This window comes from Pristiophorus japonicus, chromosome 11 (assembly GCF_044704955.1).
Source record: "Pristiophorus japonicus isolate sPriJap1 chromosome 11, sPriJap1.hap1, whole genome shotgun sequence".
In the NCBI taxonomy this organism is placed as follows: Eukaryota; Metazoa; Chordata; class Chondrichthyes; family Pristiophoridae; genus Pristiophorus; species Pristiophorus japonicus.
Window position 1 is genome coordinate 59,730,612 of NC_091987.1, and position 16,054 is coordinate 59,746,665.

The 16,054-nt window shown below is 42.2% G+C and overlaps 1 protein-coding gene across 1 annotated transcript in view; it reads left to right on the forward strand.

Moving 5' to 3' along the window:
* Positions 1-16,054, forward strand: part of atp6ap2 (ATPase H+ transporting accessory protein 2) — a 52,086-nt gene that overhangs the window by 4,536 nt on the left and 31,496 nt on the right. The window contains exons 2-3 of the mRNA XM_070893435.1: positions 8,177-8,304; positions 11,672-11,800. Coding sequence (XP_070749536.1) covers positions 8,177-8,304; positions 11,672-11,800 — 257 coding nt within the window. The remainder of the gene's footprint in view (positions 1-8,176; positions 8,305-11,671; positions 11,801-16,054) is intronic.

Here is a 16,054-nt window from a genome sequence, read left to right on the forward strand (position 1 = left end):
AGTGGATAACCTCACATTTATCCACATTATACTGCATCTGTCATGCATTTGCCCACTCACTTAACCTGTCCAAGTCACCCTGCAGCCTCTTAGCGTCCCCCTCAGCTAACACCACCACCCAGTTTAGTGTCATCTGCAAACTTGGAGATACTACACTCAATTCCTTCATCTAAATCATTGATGTATATTGTAAAGAGCTGGGGTCCCAGCACTGAGCTCTGCAGCACTCCACTAGTCACTGCCTGCCATTCTGAAAAGGACCCGTTTATCCCGACTCTCTGCTTCCTGTCTGCCAACCAGTTCTCTATCCACGTCAGTATATTACCCCCAATACTATGTGCTTTGATTTTGCACACTAATCTCTTGTGTGGGACCTTGTCAAAAGTCTTTTGAAAGTCCAAATACACCACATCCACTGGTTCTCGTTTGTCCACTCTACTAGTTACATCCTCAAAAAATTCCAGAAGATTTGTCAAGCATGATTTCCCCTTCATAAACCTACGCTGACTTGGACTGATCCTGTCACTACTTTCCAAATGCACTGCTATTTCATCCTTAATAATTGATTCCAACATTTTCCCCACTACTGATGTCAGTCTAACAGATCTATAATTATCTGCTTTCTCTCCCTCCTTTTTTAAAAACTCGTGTTACATTAGCTACCCTCCAGTCCATAGGAACTGATCCGGAGTCAATAGACTGTTGGAAAATGATCACCAATGCATCCACTATTTCTAGGGCCACTTCCTTAAGTACCCTAGGATGCAGACGATCAGGCCCCGGGGATTTATCGGCCTTCAATCCCATCTATTTCCCTAACACACTTTCCCGCCTAATAAGGATATCCTTCGGTTTCTCCTTCTCACTAGACCCTCGGTCCCCTAGTACATCCGGAAGGTTATTTGTGTCTTCCTTTGTGAAGACAGAACTAAAGTATTTGTTCAATTGGTCTGCCATTTCTTTGTTCCCCATTATAAATTCACCTCAATTCGACTGCAAGGGACCTATGTTTGTCTTCACTAATCTTTTTCTCTTCACATATCTATAGAAGCTTTTGCAGTCAGTTTTTATGTTCCCAGCAAGCTTCTTCTCGTACTCTATTTTTCCCCTCTTAATTAAACCCTTTGACCTCCTCTGCTGAATTCTAAATTTCTCCCAGTCCTCAGGTTTGTTGCATTTTCTGGCCAATTTATATGCCTCTTCCTTGGATTTAACACTATCCTTAATTTCCCTTGTTAGCCACGGTTGAGCCACCTTAACAGTTTTATTTTTACTCCAGACAGGGATGTACAATTGCTGAAGTTCATCCATGTGATCTTTAAATGTTTGCCATTGCCTATCCACCGTCAACCCTTTAAGTATCATTTGCCAGTCTATCCTAGCCAATTCATGCCTCAAACCATCGAAGTTACCGTTCCTAAAGTTCAGGACCCTAGTTTCTGAATTAACTGTCACTCTCCATCTTAATAAAGAATTTTACCATGTTATGGTCACTCTTCCCCAAGGAGCCTCGCACAACAAGATTGCTAATTAGTCCTTTCTCATTGCACATCACCCAGTCGAGGATGGCCAGTCCCTAGTTGGTTCCTCGACATATTGATCTAGAAAACAATCTCTAATACACTCCAGGAAATCCTCCTCCACCACATTGCTACCAGTTTGGTTAGCCCAATCTATATGTAGATTAAAGTCGCCCATGATAACTGCTGTACCTTTATTGCATGCATCCCTAATTTCTTCTTTGATGCTGTCCCCAACCTTACTACTACTGTTTGGTGGTCTGTAAACAACTAGCGTTTTCTGCCCCTTGGTATTCCCGAGCTCCACCCATACCGATTCTACATCATCCAAGCTAATGTCCTTTTTTACTATTGCATTAATTTCCTCTTTAGCCAGCAATGCCACACCGCCTCCTTTTCCTATCTGTCTATCCTTCCTAAATGTTGAATACTCCTGGATGTTGAGTTCCCAGCCTCGGTTACCCTGGAGCCATGTCTCCGTGATGCCAATTACATCATACCCTTTAACTGCTATCTGCGCAGTTAATTCGTCCATCTTATTCCGGATACTCCTCGCATTGAGGCACAGAGCCTTCAGGCTTGTCATTCTAACACGCTTTGCCCCTTTAGAATTTTGCTGTAATGTGGCCCTTTTTGCTTTTTGCCTTAGGTTTCTCTGCCCTCCACTTTTACTTTTCTTCTTTCTATCTTTTGCTTCTGCCCCCATTCTACTTCCCTCTGTCTCCCTGCATAGGTTCCCATCACCTTGCCATATTAGTTTAACTCCTCCCCCAACAGCACTACCAAACACTCCCCCTAGGACATTGGTTCCAGTCCTGCCCAGGTGCAGACTGTCCGATTTGTACTGGTCCCACCTCCCCCAGAACTGGTTCCAATGTCCTAGGAATTTGAATCCCTTCCTTTTGCACCACTCCTCAAGCCACGTATTCATCTAAGCTATCCTGTGATTCCTACTCTGACTAGCACATGGCACTGGTCGCAATCCTGAGATTACTATCTTTGAGGTCCTACTTTGCCATGTTTTACTTAAATGTAATTGGCATTGCCAATAGCCAACTTTCCGAGTTATCAAGTAGTCTTGTGTAAACTTGCATTTATATTGCACCTTATTATATAATTGCTTACAACTTTGCGCAGTGCGCTCACTATTAAGTAGGTGAACATGGCAGCCAATTAGCACACAGCAAAGTCTCACAAAGAGCAAATTAATGCGTGACCAGATAATCTGTTGGTGGTGGTGCTTGGGAATTGAATGTTACTCCGAATACTAGGAGAGTTCGTGTGCCTTTTTGAATCATGCTATGATATTTTTGCGACCAGCTGATTAGGTAGACTGGATCTCATTTTAATGTCTCATGCAAAAGACAGCATCTCCAACAATACCCCACACTCAGTATTGCACTGAGTGTCGATCTAGTACAGTCAAATCTGTCATGAGTTTTAACCCACAAACTTCTTGAGGCAAGAGTGCTTCCATCTGAGCCATAGTCCCACAGGGAAGTGGAACAAAGTACATTGAGAAACCACAGCAGGCCAATATTGATTCAACACTGGCAGTTGTGCTTTCTTCAATTATATTTTGAAATTTGGAAGTATTTTACAGAACCTACAAGATTCACCTTCGAAATTGCGAATCCTTGAATATAGTTTTTAAAACTACTTCAGTTTCTAGGAAAATGGCTCTTATACTTGTACTGTTTGCCCATTTGCAATATTATGCTAATTTCCTCAAGTAAAAATGTTATTAATAGTGGCATGAAGGTGCTTTTTCTGCCACTGTTACTTTTTAAAGATTATTTTGAGCTCATCAAAGGATGGCAGCGCTGCTAATAAAAATTGGTCTTTTGTTGCCATTGACAGTATCAAGCATTCCCAGATCAGGTACAGTGCAGCCTGATGCGGCAAAGTTCACAACAATGTGCCTCAGTCCCAAACCTCAAGTGCACCCCATATCCATTCTCCACCAAATATCCTGTGGCTTGAGATTGCCAATTAGGAAGTAGATCCATGGGGCTAGAATTTCCAAACAACCCGCCAGCACCCGATTGCCACCTAAGATTCCAAAGATTATCGCCGGCGAAAATTTCCCCCCAAAAAAGAAAAAAATATGTCCAGTGGAAAAGAATGGGCGTTGCACCCCGATTCTTGGCGAAAAAGTGGAATTTAGGATCGATTGGGTGGTTCTTAAAGAAAATGGGCGATAATAAAAAAAGATTTACCCTGAGGCTGCGGGTTGGGCGTAGGAGGAGAAAAAGACTAAATATTTTTTCAAAAAACAGAACATAAAACTTCTAACTTAAATCACCACAACAGAATTTTAAAATAATAAGTAAAAAAACCATTACTAACCTTTTTCTTGTAGAACTACTCGCCTACTGCCCAGCTCTGCTGATTCTTGTGGGTGATTTTTTTTTTATACTTACCTGCGGGTCGCCGCTGAGCCAAATATCACGCCATGGCGATCTGAGGATGGTGCACGCCGGCGGTCCGCACCCCAGCGGTACCTCGAAACCGCTGGCATAACTCAGCCGGGCAATTTCTCGCCGATACAATTATCGCCCAAAACGGCAAATACCGCCAAGAAACAGGACAGTGAGCCACTGCTATTTTTAGCCCATGCTCACTACGATTGAGACTACCAAAACTTACTTCACATAGGACTCTTCCAGATAACAACCATCAGTTTGGGCTGGATTTAAAACCAGATCCCAGTGATGAAATGCTATTGTATAAACTAATGTTACCCAGTTCCTCATATATCTCTATCGTACTTTTCTGTTATCCCATCTTTTCATCACAAGGATGAAACCATCAGGTGTAGAGACACTTCCACAATTTCTTTGAATAGTATGATAGTTCTGCCCAGTAGTATGACATGTTTTGAACTTTTTCTCAATTAGGTAAAAGACATCAACCTGTTGGACTGAATGGCCTGTTTTTGTGCTGTAAATACTATGCAAATATTGTGGTATTTGTGAAGTACAATATGATTGCAGTCATCTGAAAGTGTAAAATCAAAGTAATATTGGTAGTTGTACTGAATTTGTGGTTAGAATGTTCCTGTTTCTAAGTATAAAGAACATAAATGTTTTCAGTAAATGGGAATAGGCACCATGTTAATGTGAATATTTATTGAAGGGGAATATCTGCTCCAACAGAAATTCAATCCTACAGCTAGTTTTACTGCAACATTTACAAAAAAGCATTGTTTGGTTCAGAACTGCGTTCCCTTTAAGAGAATTCAATACTTGACAATTTCAAAAGTAGCTTGTTAACTTCACTTGCGTTTCTGTTGAAGGGAAAGTTTTTCTGAATGCACAAGTAAAATGTTATATAGAATCATAGCGCACAGAAGGAGGCCATTCGGATGTCGTGGCTATCCAGTTAGTCCCAATCCTTTGCTCTTTCCCCATAGCCCTGCAAATTTTTCCATTTCAAGTATTTATCCAATTCCCTTTTGAAAGTTATTATTGAATCTGCTTCCATCACCCTTTCAGGCAGTGCATTCCAGATCGTCATAACTTGCTGCATAAACATTGTTTTTTTTTCTCCTGTCGCTTCTGATTCTTTTGGCAATTACCTTTAACGCAATGTCCTCTGGTTACTTATCCTTCTGCCACTGGATACAGTTTATCCTTGTTTACTCGATCAAAGCCCTTCATTATTTTGAACACCACTATCAAATCTCCCTATAATCTCTTCCAAGTAGAACAACCCCAGTTTCTCTAGTCTCTCCATGTAACTGAAGTCTTTCATCCTTGGTACCAGTCTAGTAAATCTCCTCTGTAACCCCTCTCTAATCCTCTCTCTAACCCTTTTAAGGCCTTGACATCCTTCCTAAAGTGTGGTGCCCAGAATTGGATACAGCACTCCAGCTGGGGCCTAACCAGTATTTTATAAAGGTTTAGCATAAACTTCCTTGCTTTTGTACTCTGTCTCTATTTATAAAACCAAGGATCCTGTTTGCTGTTTTATAACAGCCTTCTTAACTTGTCCTGCCACCTTCAAAGACATTACGTACACCCCCAGGTTTCTTTGTTCCTGCACCCCCGTGAAAATTGTAGCTTTTAGTTTGTATTGCCTCTCATTTTTCTGAACCAAATCACTACACTTCTCTGCATTAAATTTCATCTGCCATGTGTCTGCCCATTTCACCCATCTGTCTGTCCTCCTGAAGTCTGTTACTATCCTCCTCATTGTTTACTACATTTCTGAGTTTTGTGTCCTCTGCAAACTTCAAAATTATGCCCCGTAAACCCAAGTCCAGGTCATTAATATATATTAAAAAGAGCAGTGGTCCCAACATCAACCCTTGGGAGGGAACCACTGCACACTTCCCTCCAGCCTGAAAAATTACCGTTTACCACTACTCTCTGCTTTCAGTCCCTCAACCAATTTTGTATCTACATAACCACTGCCCCTTTAATCTCATGGGCTTCAATTTTGCTAACCAGTCTATTGTGTGGTACTTTTGAAAATCCAATAAACACATCAGCCGCACTACCCTCATCCATTCTCTGTTATTTCATCAAATAACTCAATCAAGTTAGTCAAACATGATTTGCTTTTAACAAATCTGTGCTGGCTTTCATTTATTAATGCATATTTCTCTAAATGCCAATTCACTTTTTCCTAGATTAATATATATCAAAGTTTCCCAACCACTAATGTTGGGTTGACTGGCCTGTAGTTGCTGGGTTTGTCCTCTCTTCTGCTTTAAAAAAAAAATAGGGGTCTAACATTTGCAATTCTTCTGCACTGTGACTGCACTCCCATATCTAATGAGGATTGGGAGATTGTGGCCAGAGCCATTGCAATTTCCATCCTTATTTCCCTGAGCAACCTAGGATGCATTCCTTCCGGACCAGGTGACACTTCCACTTTGAGCACTGGCAACTTTTTTTAGTACCGCCTCTTTACCTATTTTTATCCTATCCAATGTTTCTACTATCTCCTCCTTTACTGTGACATTGACAGCATCCTCTTTAGTACCTCAACCATGCCTTCTGCCGCCATATGAAGATCTTTTTGGCTCCTAATCGGCCCTACCCTTTGACTACCCTTTTACTATTTATGTGTTTATAAAAGACTTTTGGGTTTCCTTTTACATTACTCACTAATCTATTCTCATACACACTTTGCCCCCTTATTTCCTTTTTCAGTTTTCCCCTGTACCTTTTGTATTCTAGAGAGCTATCACCATTACCCAATATTTATTACAAGCCTCCTTTTTTCTGTTTCATTTTAATATCTCTTTCTAGTCATCCAAGGCTCTAGCTTTGGATACCCTTCCTTTCCTCCTCATGGGAATGTGTCTAGCCTGTAACTGAACTATATATCCTTCTTTGGAGCCTTCCCATTACTTGCCAAATTTTCCTTGTCTTTTTCCCATGAGTACACTAAACCTAATATTGTGATCACTGTTTATAAATAATCTCCCACTGAAATATGCTCCACTTTTGAATTGGCAAGAATAAGGGGACAAAAGCTCCCTTTAAAAAAAAAAAATAAGCATAAGTAACTGAAACTTGTAAGTCTCAAATGTAGCACTGGTTTTTATTATGTAGTAACCTGTGATTTTGTGATCACTGACATAATGTTTAGGAATTTTTTTTCCAGTCAATCTTCCCTCTTGTCTTTAAAAGGTATTGAATTGTACTAGGGTTCTGATCCACAGGTGCCCTTTGGTACTTGGCTTTTTTTCATGTGCAAGCTTAGAAGGTGAGTACCAGCAGTCTAAACTAAAGTCCTCACAGCTGAGCCCAATTCTCTCCTTACCTGACATCCAGCCATGCACATTTAAGCAAGAGCCACAAAAGCAAGGGAGGGGATCTGGCTTGCAACTTTTTATCCTCCCAAGCCCCAGGCCAGTAATATCAATTGTAGTTCCCCAGTTGGTATCCGGATTGAGATCATTTAACTCCACACAGACTGGAAATTGAAACTGGAATCATCTGGCCAATATTGCACATTGCTTTTATCAACTAAGCTATTGGTGAGCATAGTTAGAGAATTTAAAGACATCATGCCCGTTATATATTTTAGGATTGCCCACCTCGTCATATTACCTTTGCGCAGCATGTATTGTTTGTTTTGATGCACTCTTAAAAGCTTATTTATATTACTTTTTTAATTAAAAAAAAAAACCTGAGTAGAGAACTTTCAAGGAACTTATGAAATTCTATTCTTCCTCTTGTCGGTTTCTCAACTCCCTCCTCCACCTTTCCTAACATCTTTCCCAATGGATCTAATTAGTTGTGCTAGTGCTAGAAGACAGTTGGTCATCAATGATTAGTTGAATATTTGCCCATCTCATTAACTTTGTGTTAGTGATGTTTACCTGAATATTTAATGGTTATGCTGTTCCACATGGCTGAGTTTCCACAGAATGGCTTTAGAGCTATCCAACTATCTAGGGTTCTTCTCTTCCAGTTTGGTTCAACACTTAGACTTAATCTTCTCTTTCTCTTTTTCATTACTGTATAGAATTGTTTACATTGGAGAGTTTTAATGTGCTTATTCTGTAAAAAAAAAATTGAAACTTGTAATTAAGTGAAATTCAGATAGTGGTGTGCTTACTACATCTGCAGAAAACTATTGATGGAAGAAATCAATGTTACAGAAAATCTAAAATTAATCTATATCCATTTTTAAAGGAGCCTTTGGTGACCGATTCAGCATATTGAGGGCCTCGCAGTCCGTTCATTTCCAAGATGCAGGACCTTTGCCTGGGGGCCGCATTCCAGATGTTGTGTCTTTGTCTATGGGCTTTTCGGTTGAGGAGGTAACTGACACTATTTCTTTCCTGTATGTTGATGCAGAGTATGATTTACCTTTGCAAAGATGCTATATTGGAAACTGATTACCTTCTGAGATACATACTGGATATTTGAGCTTTGTGTCTTTTGAATTCTTGAAACTGTTAAGTTCACCTATGAGAGAGTGTTACCTGCTATGAAATATGCTCTGCAGTTTCATTTGTACTAAACCTACTGGCCCAGATTTTGCAGTAGAAATAATAGTGAGGTTATCGGTACTCACTGTTAATAAAATGTAAATAGGACAGCAATTTCCAGCGCCTGCACATGCCCAGTTAAACACAGAAATCAGGAAGTTGCTGTCCGAGTTGTCCTGCTAAACTTTACTATAAACAGAATCTTGCCAAGAGACTTGGCACTCAAATATATGGAAGGATGTGAAATTGGGGTACTTAAGTTATAGATACCTACTAAACACCAGGAAAAGTTGAGGCTTGTCCATTCAAGTGTAAGTTAAATTTTAACAGTGTGAGAAGCAATGTCCCCCCCCTAATTTTATTTAGGGTGCACAGCTTCTTTAAGGGGCTGTGCAGTTCACTCAGGTTTCTGCACGAAACGTAACATTAGAAAAGCTGGTCCTGGGCTGTCCGGGACCAGCAGGGAGCTGCGCAGCCGTCCAGCTGAGAAGGAATGTTGTGATAAGTATCTCTTTATCTTAATCCTATTTTTCTTTTCCTCTTTATTTTGTTTTTTGTCAATTTATTTGCATTGAATGAACTATTCTAACACACTTCTTGTTCCAGACTGTGGGTGTCTCAGTAAGGATTCTTCAATATTCTTGGTTACGGACATGCACAGTTGCTTGCTTGCCCTATTCACACAGATCCCAGATGCCATAGAAAGCAGCACAAGTTCCAGTGCAAAATCCCTTAGAAAGTCTGTGGGTAAGTGTAATGAATAGCTAGCACCCTTCATTTGCCGCTGATAGCAAAATCTGGGCCAACTCTACTAAAAAATTTTCATGATACTAATGGGCAGAGCTGTACAGTAAAACTGAGTCATACTTGTAACTAACAACATTTCTTACACTGTACGTCATGATTTGCTCACTCGCATTGTGAATTTCCAGTCTGAGGAGACATCTAGTGGAGTTGGTAAGAGGAGCCATGAAAGTTAACTCATTATTTTGTCATTTTCAGTGGGTGGCTGAGGTATGGAAGAAAACAGCCACACATGCATTTTACAATTTGGGGTGGGAGGAAAAGAACAGGGTGTTGGGAGTGGTTATCCTTGCTGAATTCTCTCTTCCTCCTCTCCTTTTTCTCTCTTCACCCAGTACCCAGGGGAGCAGAGGCTAATCATAGGATCCTAATATCATTCTGAATAAGATTTATTAACTCAGCACATCCTAATATCATGTCTGACATTCAGTGCCACACTGAGCTGTGGCATATTTAGAGTAAGGGAGGCCTGAGCTTTACTTTTAAAAATACAATCTACATAGTATTTACCACTTGTTTAGAATATAATCGCCTATGTATAGATTTATACCGAACCAGATCACAATGTTATAAATATATAAAAAATATATGATAACCATACTGCATATTCTTAAACTACAGAAGAATTTCTAAAATTGAGTTTCCAAAACATTGTCCCAGATTTTCCATTGTCCCATGTGCGTACGGCGATGTAAGCCTTGTAAAAGGCCCCGGAAGTTCTGGGTTTGGCATGCACTGCACATGCGCAAAAACAATGGCTAGGTAAGGGATTCCATGATTTTGATCCAACAACACTGAAGGAATGGCAACATGCAGATGATTTTGGCTTGGAGGAGAACTTGCTGTGTTGCCATGATATTGCTGCCCTTGTCCTTCTCGGTTGTAAAATTCTGAGGCTGGGAAGTGATGTGAAGTTAACTGAGTTGCTGCAGCGTGTCCTGTAAATAATATGTACTGTAGCCTGGCCCAATACTGAAGGTAACACATGTGTTGCATAATTGTCGACCAAGATCTGGAAATTGTTCTGCTGTGAGCTGACGTGCTGAATTATGCAGAGTTGTGAATGGAGCTAAACGACCCCTTTCCTGACCTTGTAATGGTCTTTGAGGCAGCTGAAGGTGGTTAGGCCAAGGACAGTGCCCTGAGGAACTTCAGCAATGATTGGCATCTGACGACTACAACCATCTTCCTGTATGTCAGTACTCCAGCCACTGGATGTCTGTCCTGTAATCTCCATTGACCTCACCTTTGCCAGGGCTCCTTGATGCAACACTTGGTCAAATACTGCCTTTCTATTGAGGGCAGTTAATCACGCCATGCCTCTGATATTCAACTTTTGCTTCAATGTCTGGATCAAGACTGTGATGGGGTATAAAGCTGAAGACTTTAATTGGGAGAGGTTAGATTTGTCGTGTTTTTTGTGAATCAGGTATACAAGGGCAATTCTGCAAGGTCTGGTAGATGACAAAGTCATAGCTGCACTGGCGCAGCTTGGCTGGGTGTGTGGTTGGTTCTGGTCTACAGGTCTTCAATAGTATAACTCTGATGTTGGGGCCAATAGTCTTCGCTGCATCCAGCCACCTCTTGATCAGTGGCGTGAACCAAATTGCTGGATGCTGGCATCTGCAAAGGTACATTGGGAGGGAGTTGAGTAGGATCATCCACTTGGCTTTTTTGGCTGAAGACACTTGCAGCCTATTCATTCTTGTTTCCTGCATATGCATGTTGGGCTTTGTCATAGTTGAGTGTGACGATACTCTTGGAACCTCCTCGTTAGTTGCCTGATGGTCCACAACCATTGACTGAGTCTGGTAGGGCAATAGAACTTACCTCCATTCTGCTTAGCTTTGTCTATAGCACCCTGATTTTTGATGTTTAGCATACTACATGCCCTTAGTTGTAACATCACTCGGTTGGAACCTCATTCTAAGATATTCCTAGTGCTGTATTAAACCAGGGATGGTCTTCCAGCTTTATGGAAGAATGAGGGCTGTCTCAACCTATGTGGCAGGAGGGAGGAGGAAAGAGGTGGGGAAAGCAGATTGCATTTCCCCCCCAAAATAACCAAATCAGCCACAATCTATTCTAGATTTCTTACTGTCTCTCCTTTGATCTGTGTGGTGGTGGGAGGGGGGAGGAGACAAAACTACCAGTAATATCAGAAGAACCAACTGATAAAATGCAAGATTAGAGTGAAGTTATTGCTGTTTGACTTTGTTAAAGGAAGACTGGATGCAGTATTCATGGATGGCATCATTTGGTTCATGTGCTAGCTGTAATGCAAATGTAAATAACAAATTTATAGGAGAGTGTTGTGCTTGTGTTTAGCTTCTAAAAAGCAGAAATAAATTGTGCCAGATTTGGCTGAAAATTATGCACTTTGTTTCTCAAGGATCTTTTGTGGCCAGGACTTGCTATTGGCAGCTTGTTTCACCGACCGCGTGCCAACTTTCTGGTGACTGTGAGGGGAATAGAAGAGCTAGTTCTGCCCAAGAGTGGAATTTCGTACATTGTTGAAAATGTGAGTAATTTTCCAACACTATATTTATTTAAATTCATATATTTATAGTTACATAGCAAAACTTATAGCAAATTGGAAAGCTGAGTCGTAGAGGTGATTGAGGCATAGGAGCTTCTTTGCTTTACTGGCTGACAAGCTGAGATGCAAAAGAGACACTACAACCCCACCATTGGTGAGAGGGTGTAATTACCATTTGACAAGTTTGCACAGGCAGTTTCCATTATAAATGTGAGTGTAGGAATTTATAATGGGAAAAATTGACAGACAAAAACATTGACAACTAAAGGTAAAGGTTGAAGATGGGACATGCATGCAGATGCAAGATGTTTAATATCTATTGGTCTTATTAAATCTTAATTTGTGTACCCTGTTTCAGTTATGCCCCATTTCACCTGAAGTCTTGACTCTCCATGTGCGATGCCACAGGAAATCAATCAGTAATATCAGGAATTTTATGTTTGTGCACTTTCCCCATTTATAAATCTCTCTGGTCACATTTATAATGGAAGCTGCCTATGCAAACTTCTCATTCCATAATTACACCAGTAGCACCTCAGTTTAGCATCTCCCAGCTCCTCAGCCTGTTTTGTTTTTTTTTAAATTCTGTGCTCCAACCAATTCTACTTCTCAAATTTCTATTTAACTATAAATAACATGATAGATAATATATAAAAGGATAAAATATTTGACTTTAAAATGGCAACTTAATTATGTCTGCTCTAGTCCAGTTATCCCCTGCCCTCTAACCCTATATATGTAGTCTCAACTTCAGGAGATTGATAAGTAGATTTCATGTATGGCATTGAGGACCCCTCCCTCAATCTTCTCTACTTTTCACTGATGGCTCAACCCCTTTAAACTTGTATTATTTTTATTGGGCATCACTGAAAACTCTCCTAATGTAAATTGAAAATAGAACTCCCAAGCTTTATCTTGCCAATGCATTATAAAGCCTTGGATAACCTCTTTAGAATTAGTCTGGCTTTATATCTGTGTTCCACTTGCTTTAATTGCTCCATCAGATCGTCCAGACCAAGTGATGTGTGCTGTTATTCCCATGGGCTAGACTTTCCACTTGAGATCGCTGGGCTAGTGCCCATATATCGCCCCAAAAGGCAGGCTATCGCCCATTTCGCTTAAAAAGTGGAAAATTGGGCCGGAACATTGCCAGCCCAACTTTCGTGTCACATCGCCGAGGTCATCGCCGAGGTGATCGCCCAGCACAACTTTTGGCACATCGCCCACATATTACCGGGCTGATTGCTCGCCGAGAAAATTGCTGGACATTGCTGGAGAAAAGCTGCTTTTACCTGCTTCTACCTCACAGAACTCAGCATTACGGATGTCATTTTGAAAGTCGGAGGAAGTGAGAAGGCTACTTAAAGAAGGGGCTTATAATTTGAGACTTATTTAAGGGCCTTTAAGTTACTGATTGATCCACTCAGTTATATTTATATTTATTTTAGTACAAAGGTCATTTTTAATTATAATAGTAATAGTGATGGGGTCTGTAGCTTCTCTACCATTACTTGTAAATGCTCACATGCTGGAGTCTGAAGTTGGGTTTAGTGAAGGGTTCAGTACAGGGCCCAATCGAAGAGGTGGCAGACTAATGCGGAGGAGGAGAACGTACAGCCGGCGAACTTGCAGGGAAAAGCAATCTTGCCTCAACTTGTCTGATAACACGTGCCTTAGGAGGCTGTGCTTCTGAAAGGTCATCGATGAGATATGCCAGCTCATCAAGGGGGATCTGCAGCCTATCAGCACCATCAGGACCGCACTGCCCGTTGAGGTACAGGTTACTGTGGCACTATCCTTCTACGCATTAGGCTCTCTTTCAGGCTTCAGCTGGTGACTTCTGTGGTCAGTCATAGGCAGTCCCTCGGAATCGAGGAAGACTTGCTTCCACTCCCAAAGTGATGGCTGAATAGTCCGATAGAGAGCCATAGACCCTGTTACAGGTGGGACAGACATTCGTCGAGGGAAGGGGTATCTCTCAGCACGCCACACATTGCTCCATTTGACAGGTGACTGAAGCCCTTTATGCTCGCAGGATGGACTTTATAAACTTCCCTATGACCAGGGAGGCACAGACCGGGAGGGCTTTGGGTTTCTCGAATAGCAAACTTTCCCAAGGTGCAGGGAGCAATAGACTGTATTTACATCGCCCTGAAAGCACCTTTACAGAACGCGGAGGTGTTTTGTAACCGAAAAGGATTCCATCTCTGAATGTGCAGCTTGTTGTCGACCACAACCAAATAATCATGGCAGTTAATGCTAATTTCCAGGCAGCATCCATGATGCGCACATCCTGCGTGAGAGTGCTGTCTCTGACTTGTTTAACAGTCAGCCAGAAGGTCATGGTTGGATGCTGAGGGATAAAGGATAAGGCACTGCCAGCTGGCTCATGACCCCCCCCCCCCTGCGTAATCCCCAGACGGAAGCCAAGAAGCGTTACAATGAAAGCCACATAGCTACACGCAATATCGTCGAAGACAGTTGGAGTGCTGAAGCACTCTGGAGGCAGCCTATAATACCACCCTGACCAGGTCGCTGAGTTTATTGTGGTGTGCTGCATGTTGCATAACCTAGTTATAAGGAGAGGACAATAATTGCCAGATGAGGCTGCCAGTCCACCTCGAGAGAGTGGAGGTGGAAGAGGAGGAGACTGGTGAGGACCTCGGAGGACAATCAGCCTGGCGATGAATGTATGGCCCCTCCCCCCCAGCAAGACGGGAAAAACCATGTGGGAGTTATGCAGCTGCAAAGCTTGTTGTGCCAGCAGCTCATAAATGAATGCTTTACATGAATTTACATTGGGGACAGTCACAGTTACAGTTATGGTTACGGAAAGACAACAGTTGCATTTGCGTTGAGTTACGTTTCATCTTTGCCTGATCTGGCCGTTGTTTTACAACAGTTGATAGTTTTACCTTAATTTACATTTAGAAGATACTGCACAACAGTTGTAAAGTGAAATAACTTTTTTTTATTCTATTAACAAAATGTATTATTTTAAAATAACATCCAACCCACACCCCAACAGTTAACCAACAATAAAAACAACAATGAACAATATCAACAATATAAAAAACAATAAAGCACCCTCTATCCCTACCTGCGTCGATGTTTCCCTCCAGGTTCTGTACTCTTTCTCCCCCAACCCCCCCTGTGACTTAACCCCACCACCCATTTTGATTCCCGGATACCGAGATGAAGCTGGAGTGCAGCGGGCAATGGCAAGACTTCCTGCCGTGGTGGGGGTGATGGTGGCGCAATCGGCTGTTGGGGAGAGAGACGAAGCTGGGGAATCGCCTTCCGACTCAGAAGGAAGTGCTTCCTCCTGACTCGCTTGTATGCTGGTGTTGGTGGTATGTCAGATGACGGCACCTTGGGGTTCAGTGCCGTATCCCACCACCATCACATGCCGCAAGGCATTGATGGAGGCGGTCATCGCATGCATCTCCCGGATCATCTGTTGCATATCCTCTGAATTGCGAGCAGGCGACCGGGACACACTCCCAAGCACAGTCAGGTCAAGCCCTCGATCGGATTGACCAGAGGAGGCGTGTGGTGACCTCGCTGACCCGACCTCTGAGGTCGGTGTGAGCACTAAACGCCTTGGCATCACCGGCTGCACGCCTCTTGGTCCCGCTACCTCTTCCGTCGAAACCAACATTGTGGCCGCAGGTCCCACAGGTACATCACTTTCATAAATAGGTACGGTCGGGGCATCCTCCTCGGTTTCCTCCTCCTCAGGGTCATTACTGCTGTCATCATCCTCCCCTGCCGTGGTGATGACCACCTGCATCAGGAGGGGGAGGGGTTCCAGTCGCGCCTCCACCTCGCTGCGCATGGGTGTTGGTGGACCTGCAAAACACAATTGAGCTTACTGAGCTTATTAGAACGGAAGGACACACGTTCTTGCGCTGCGTTGCGCTGGCATAGGAAATTCAGTGATTCAAAGAGCTCTGGAGGCTGAATCAGTTGGAGAAAGACAGAATGATAAGGGAGTGAATGTTTGTTTATGGGGAATGGACAGAGAAAGGGACAGATGGCTAGATCGCCTGCTCCTACTCTTATCTCTTTATGTTGTCAACCTGAGAGTAGCACAGAGGCTGCATGGGAATCAGGATAGCTGCATGCATAACATAACATCATTCTTATATTATAATTAAATGACATTACATTTCTTTAACACTGCTTGACGCATTACTCACGTGATGCAAGCAAGGGCTCTGCCTCACCACAGGT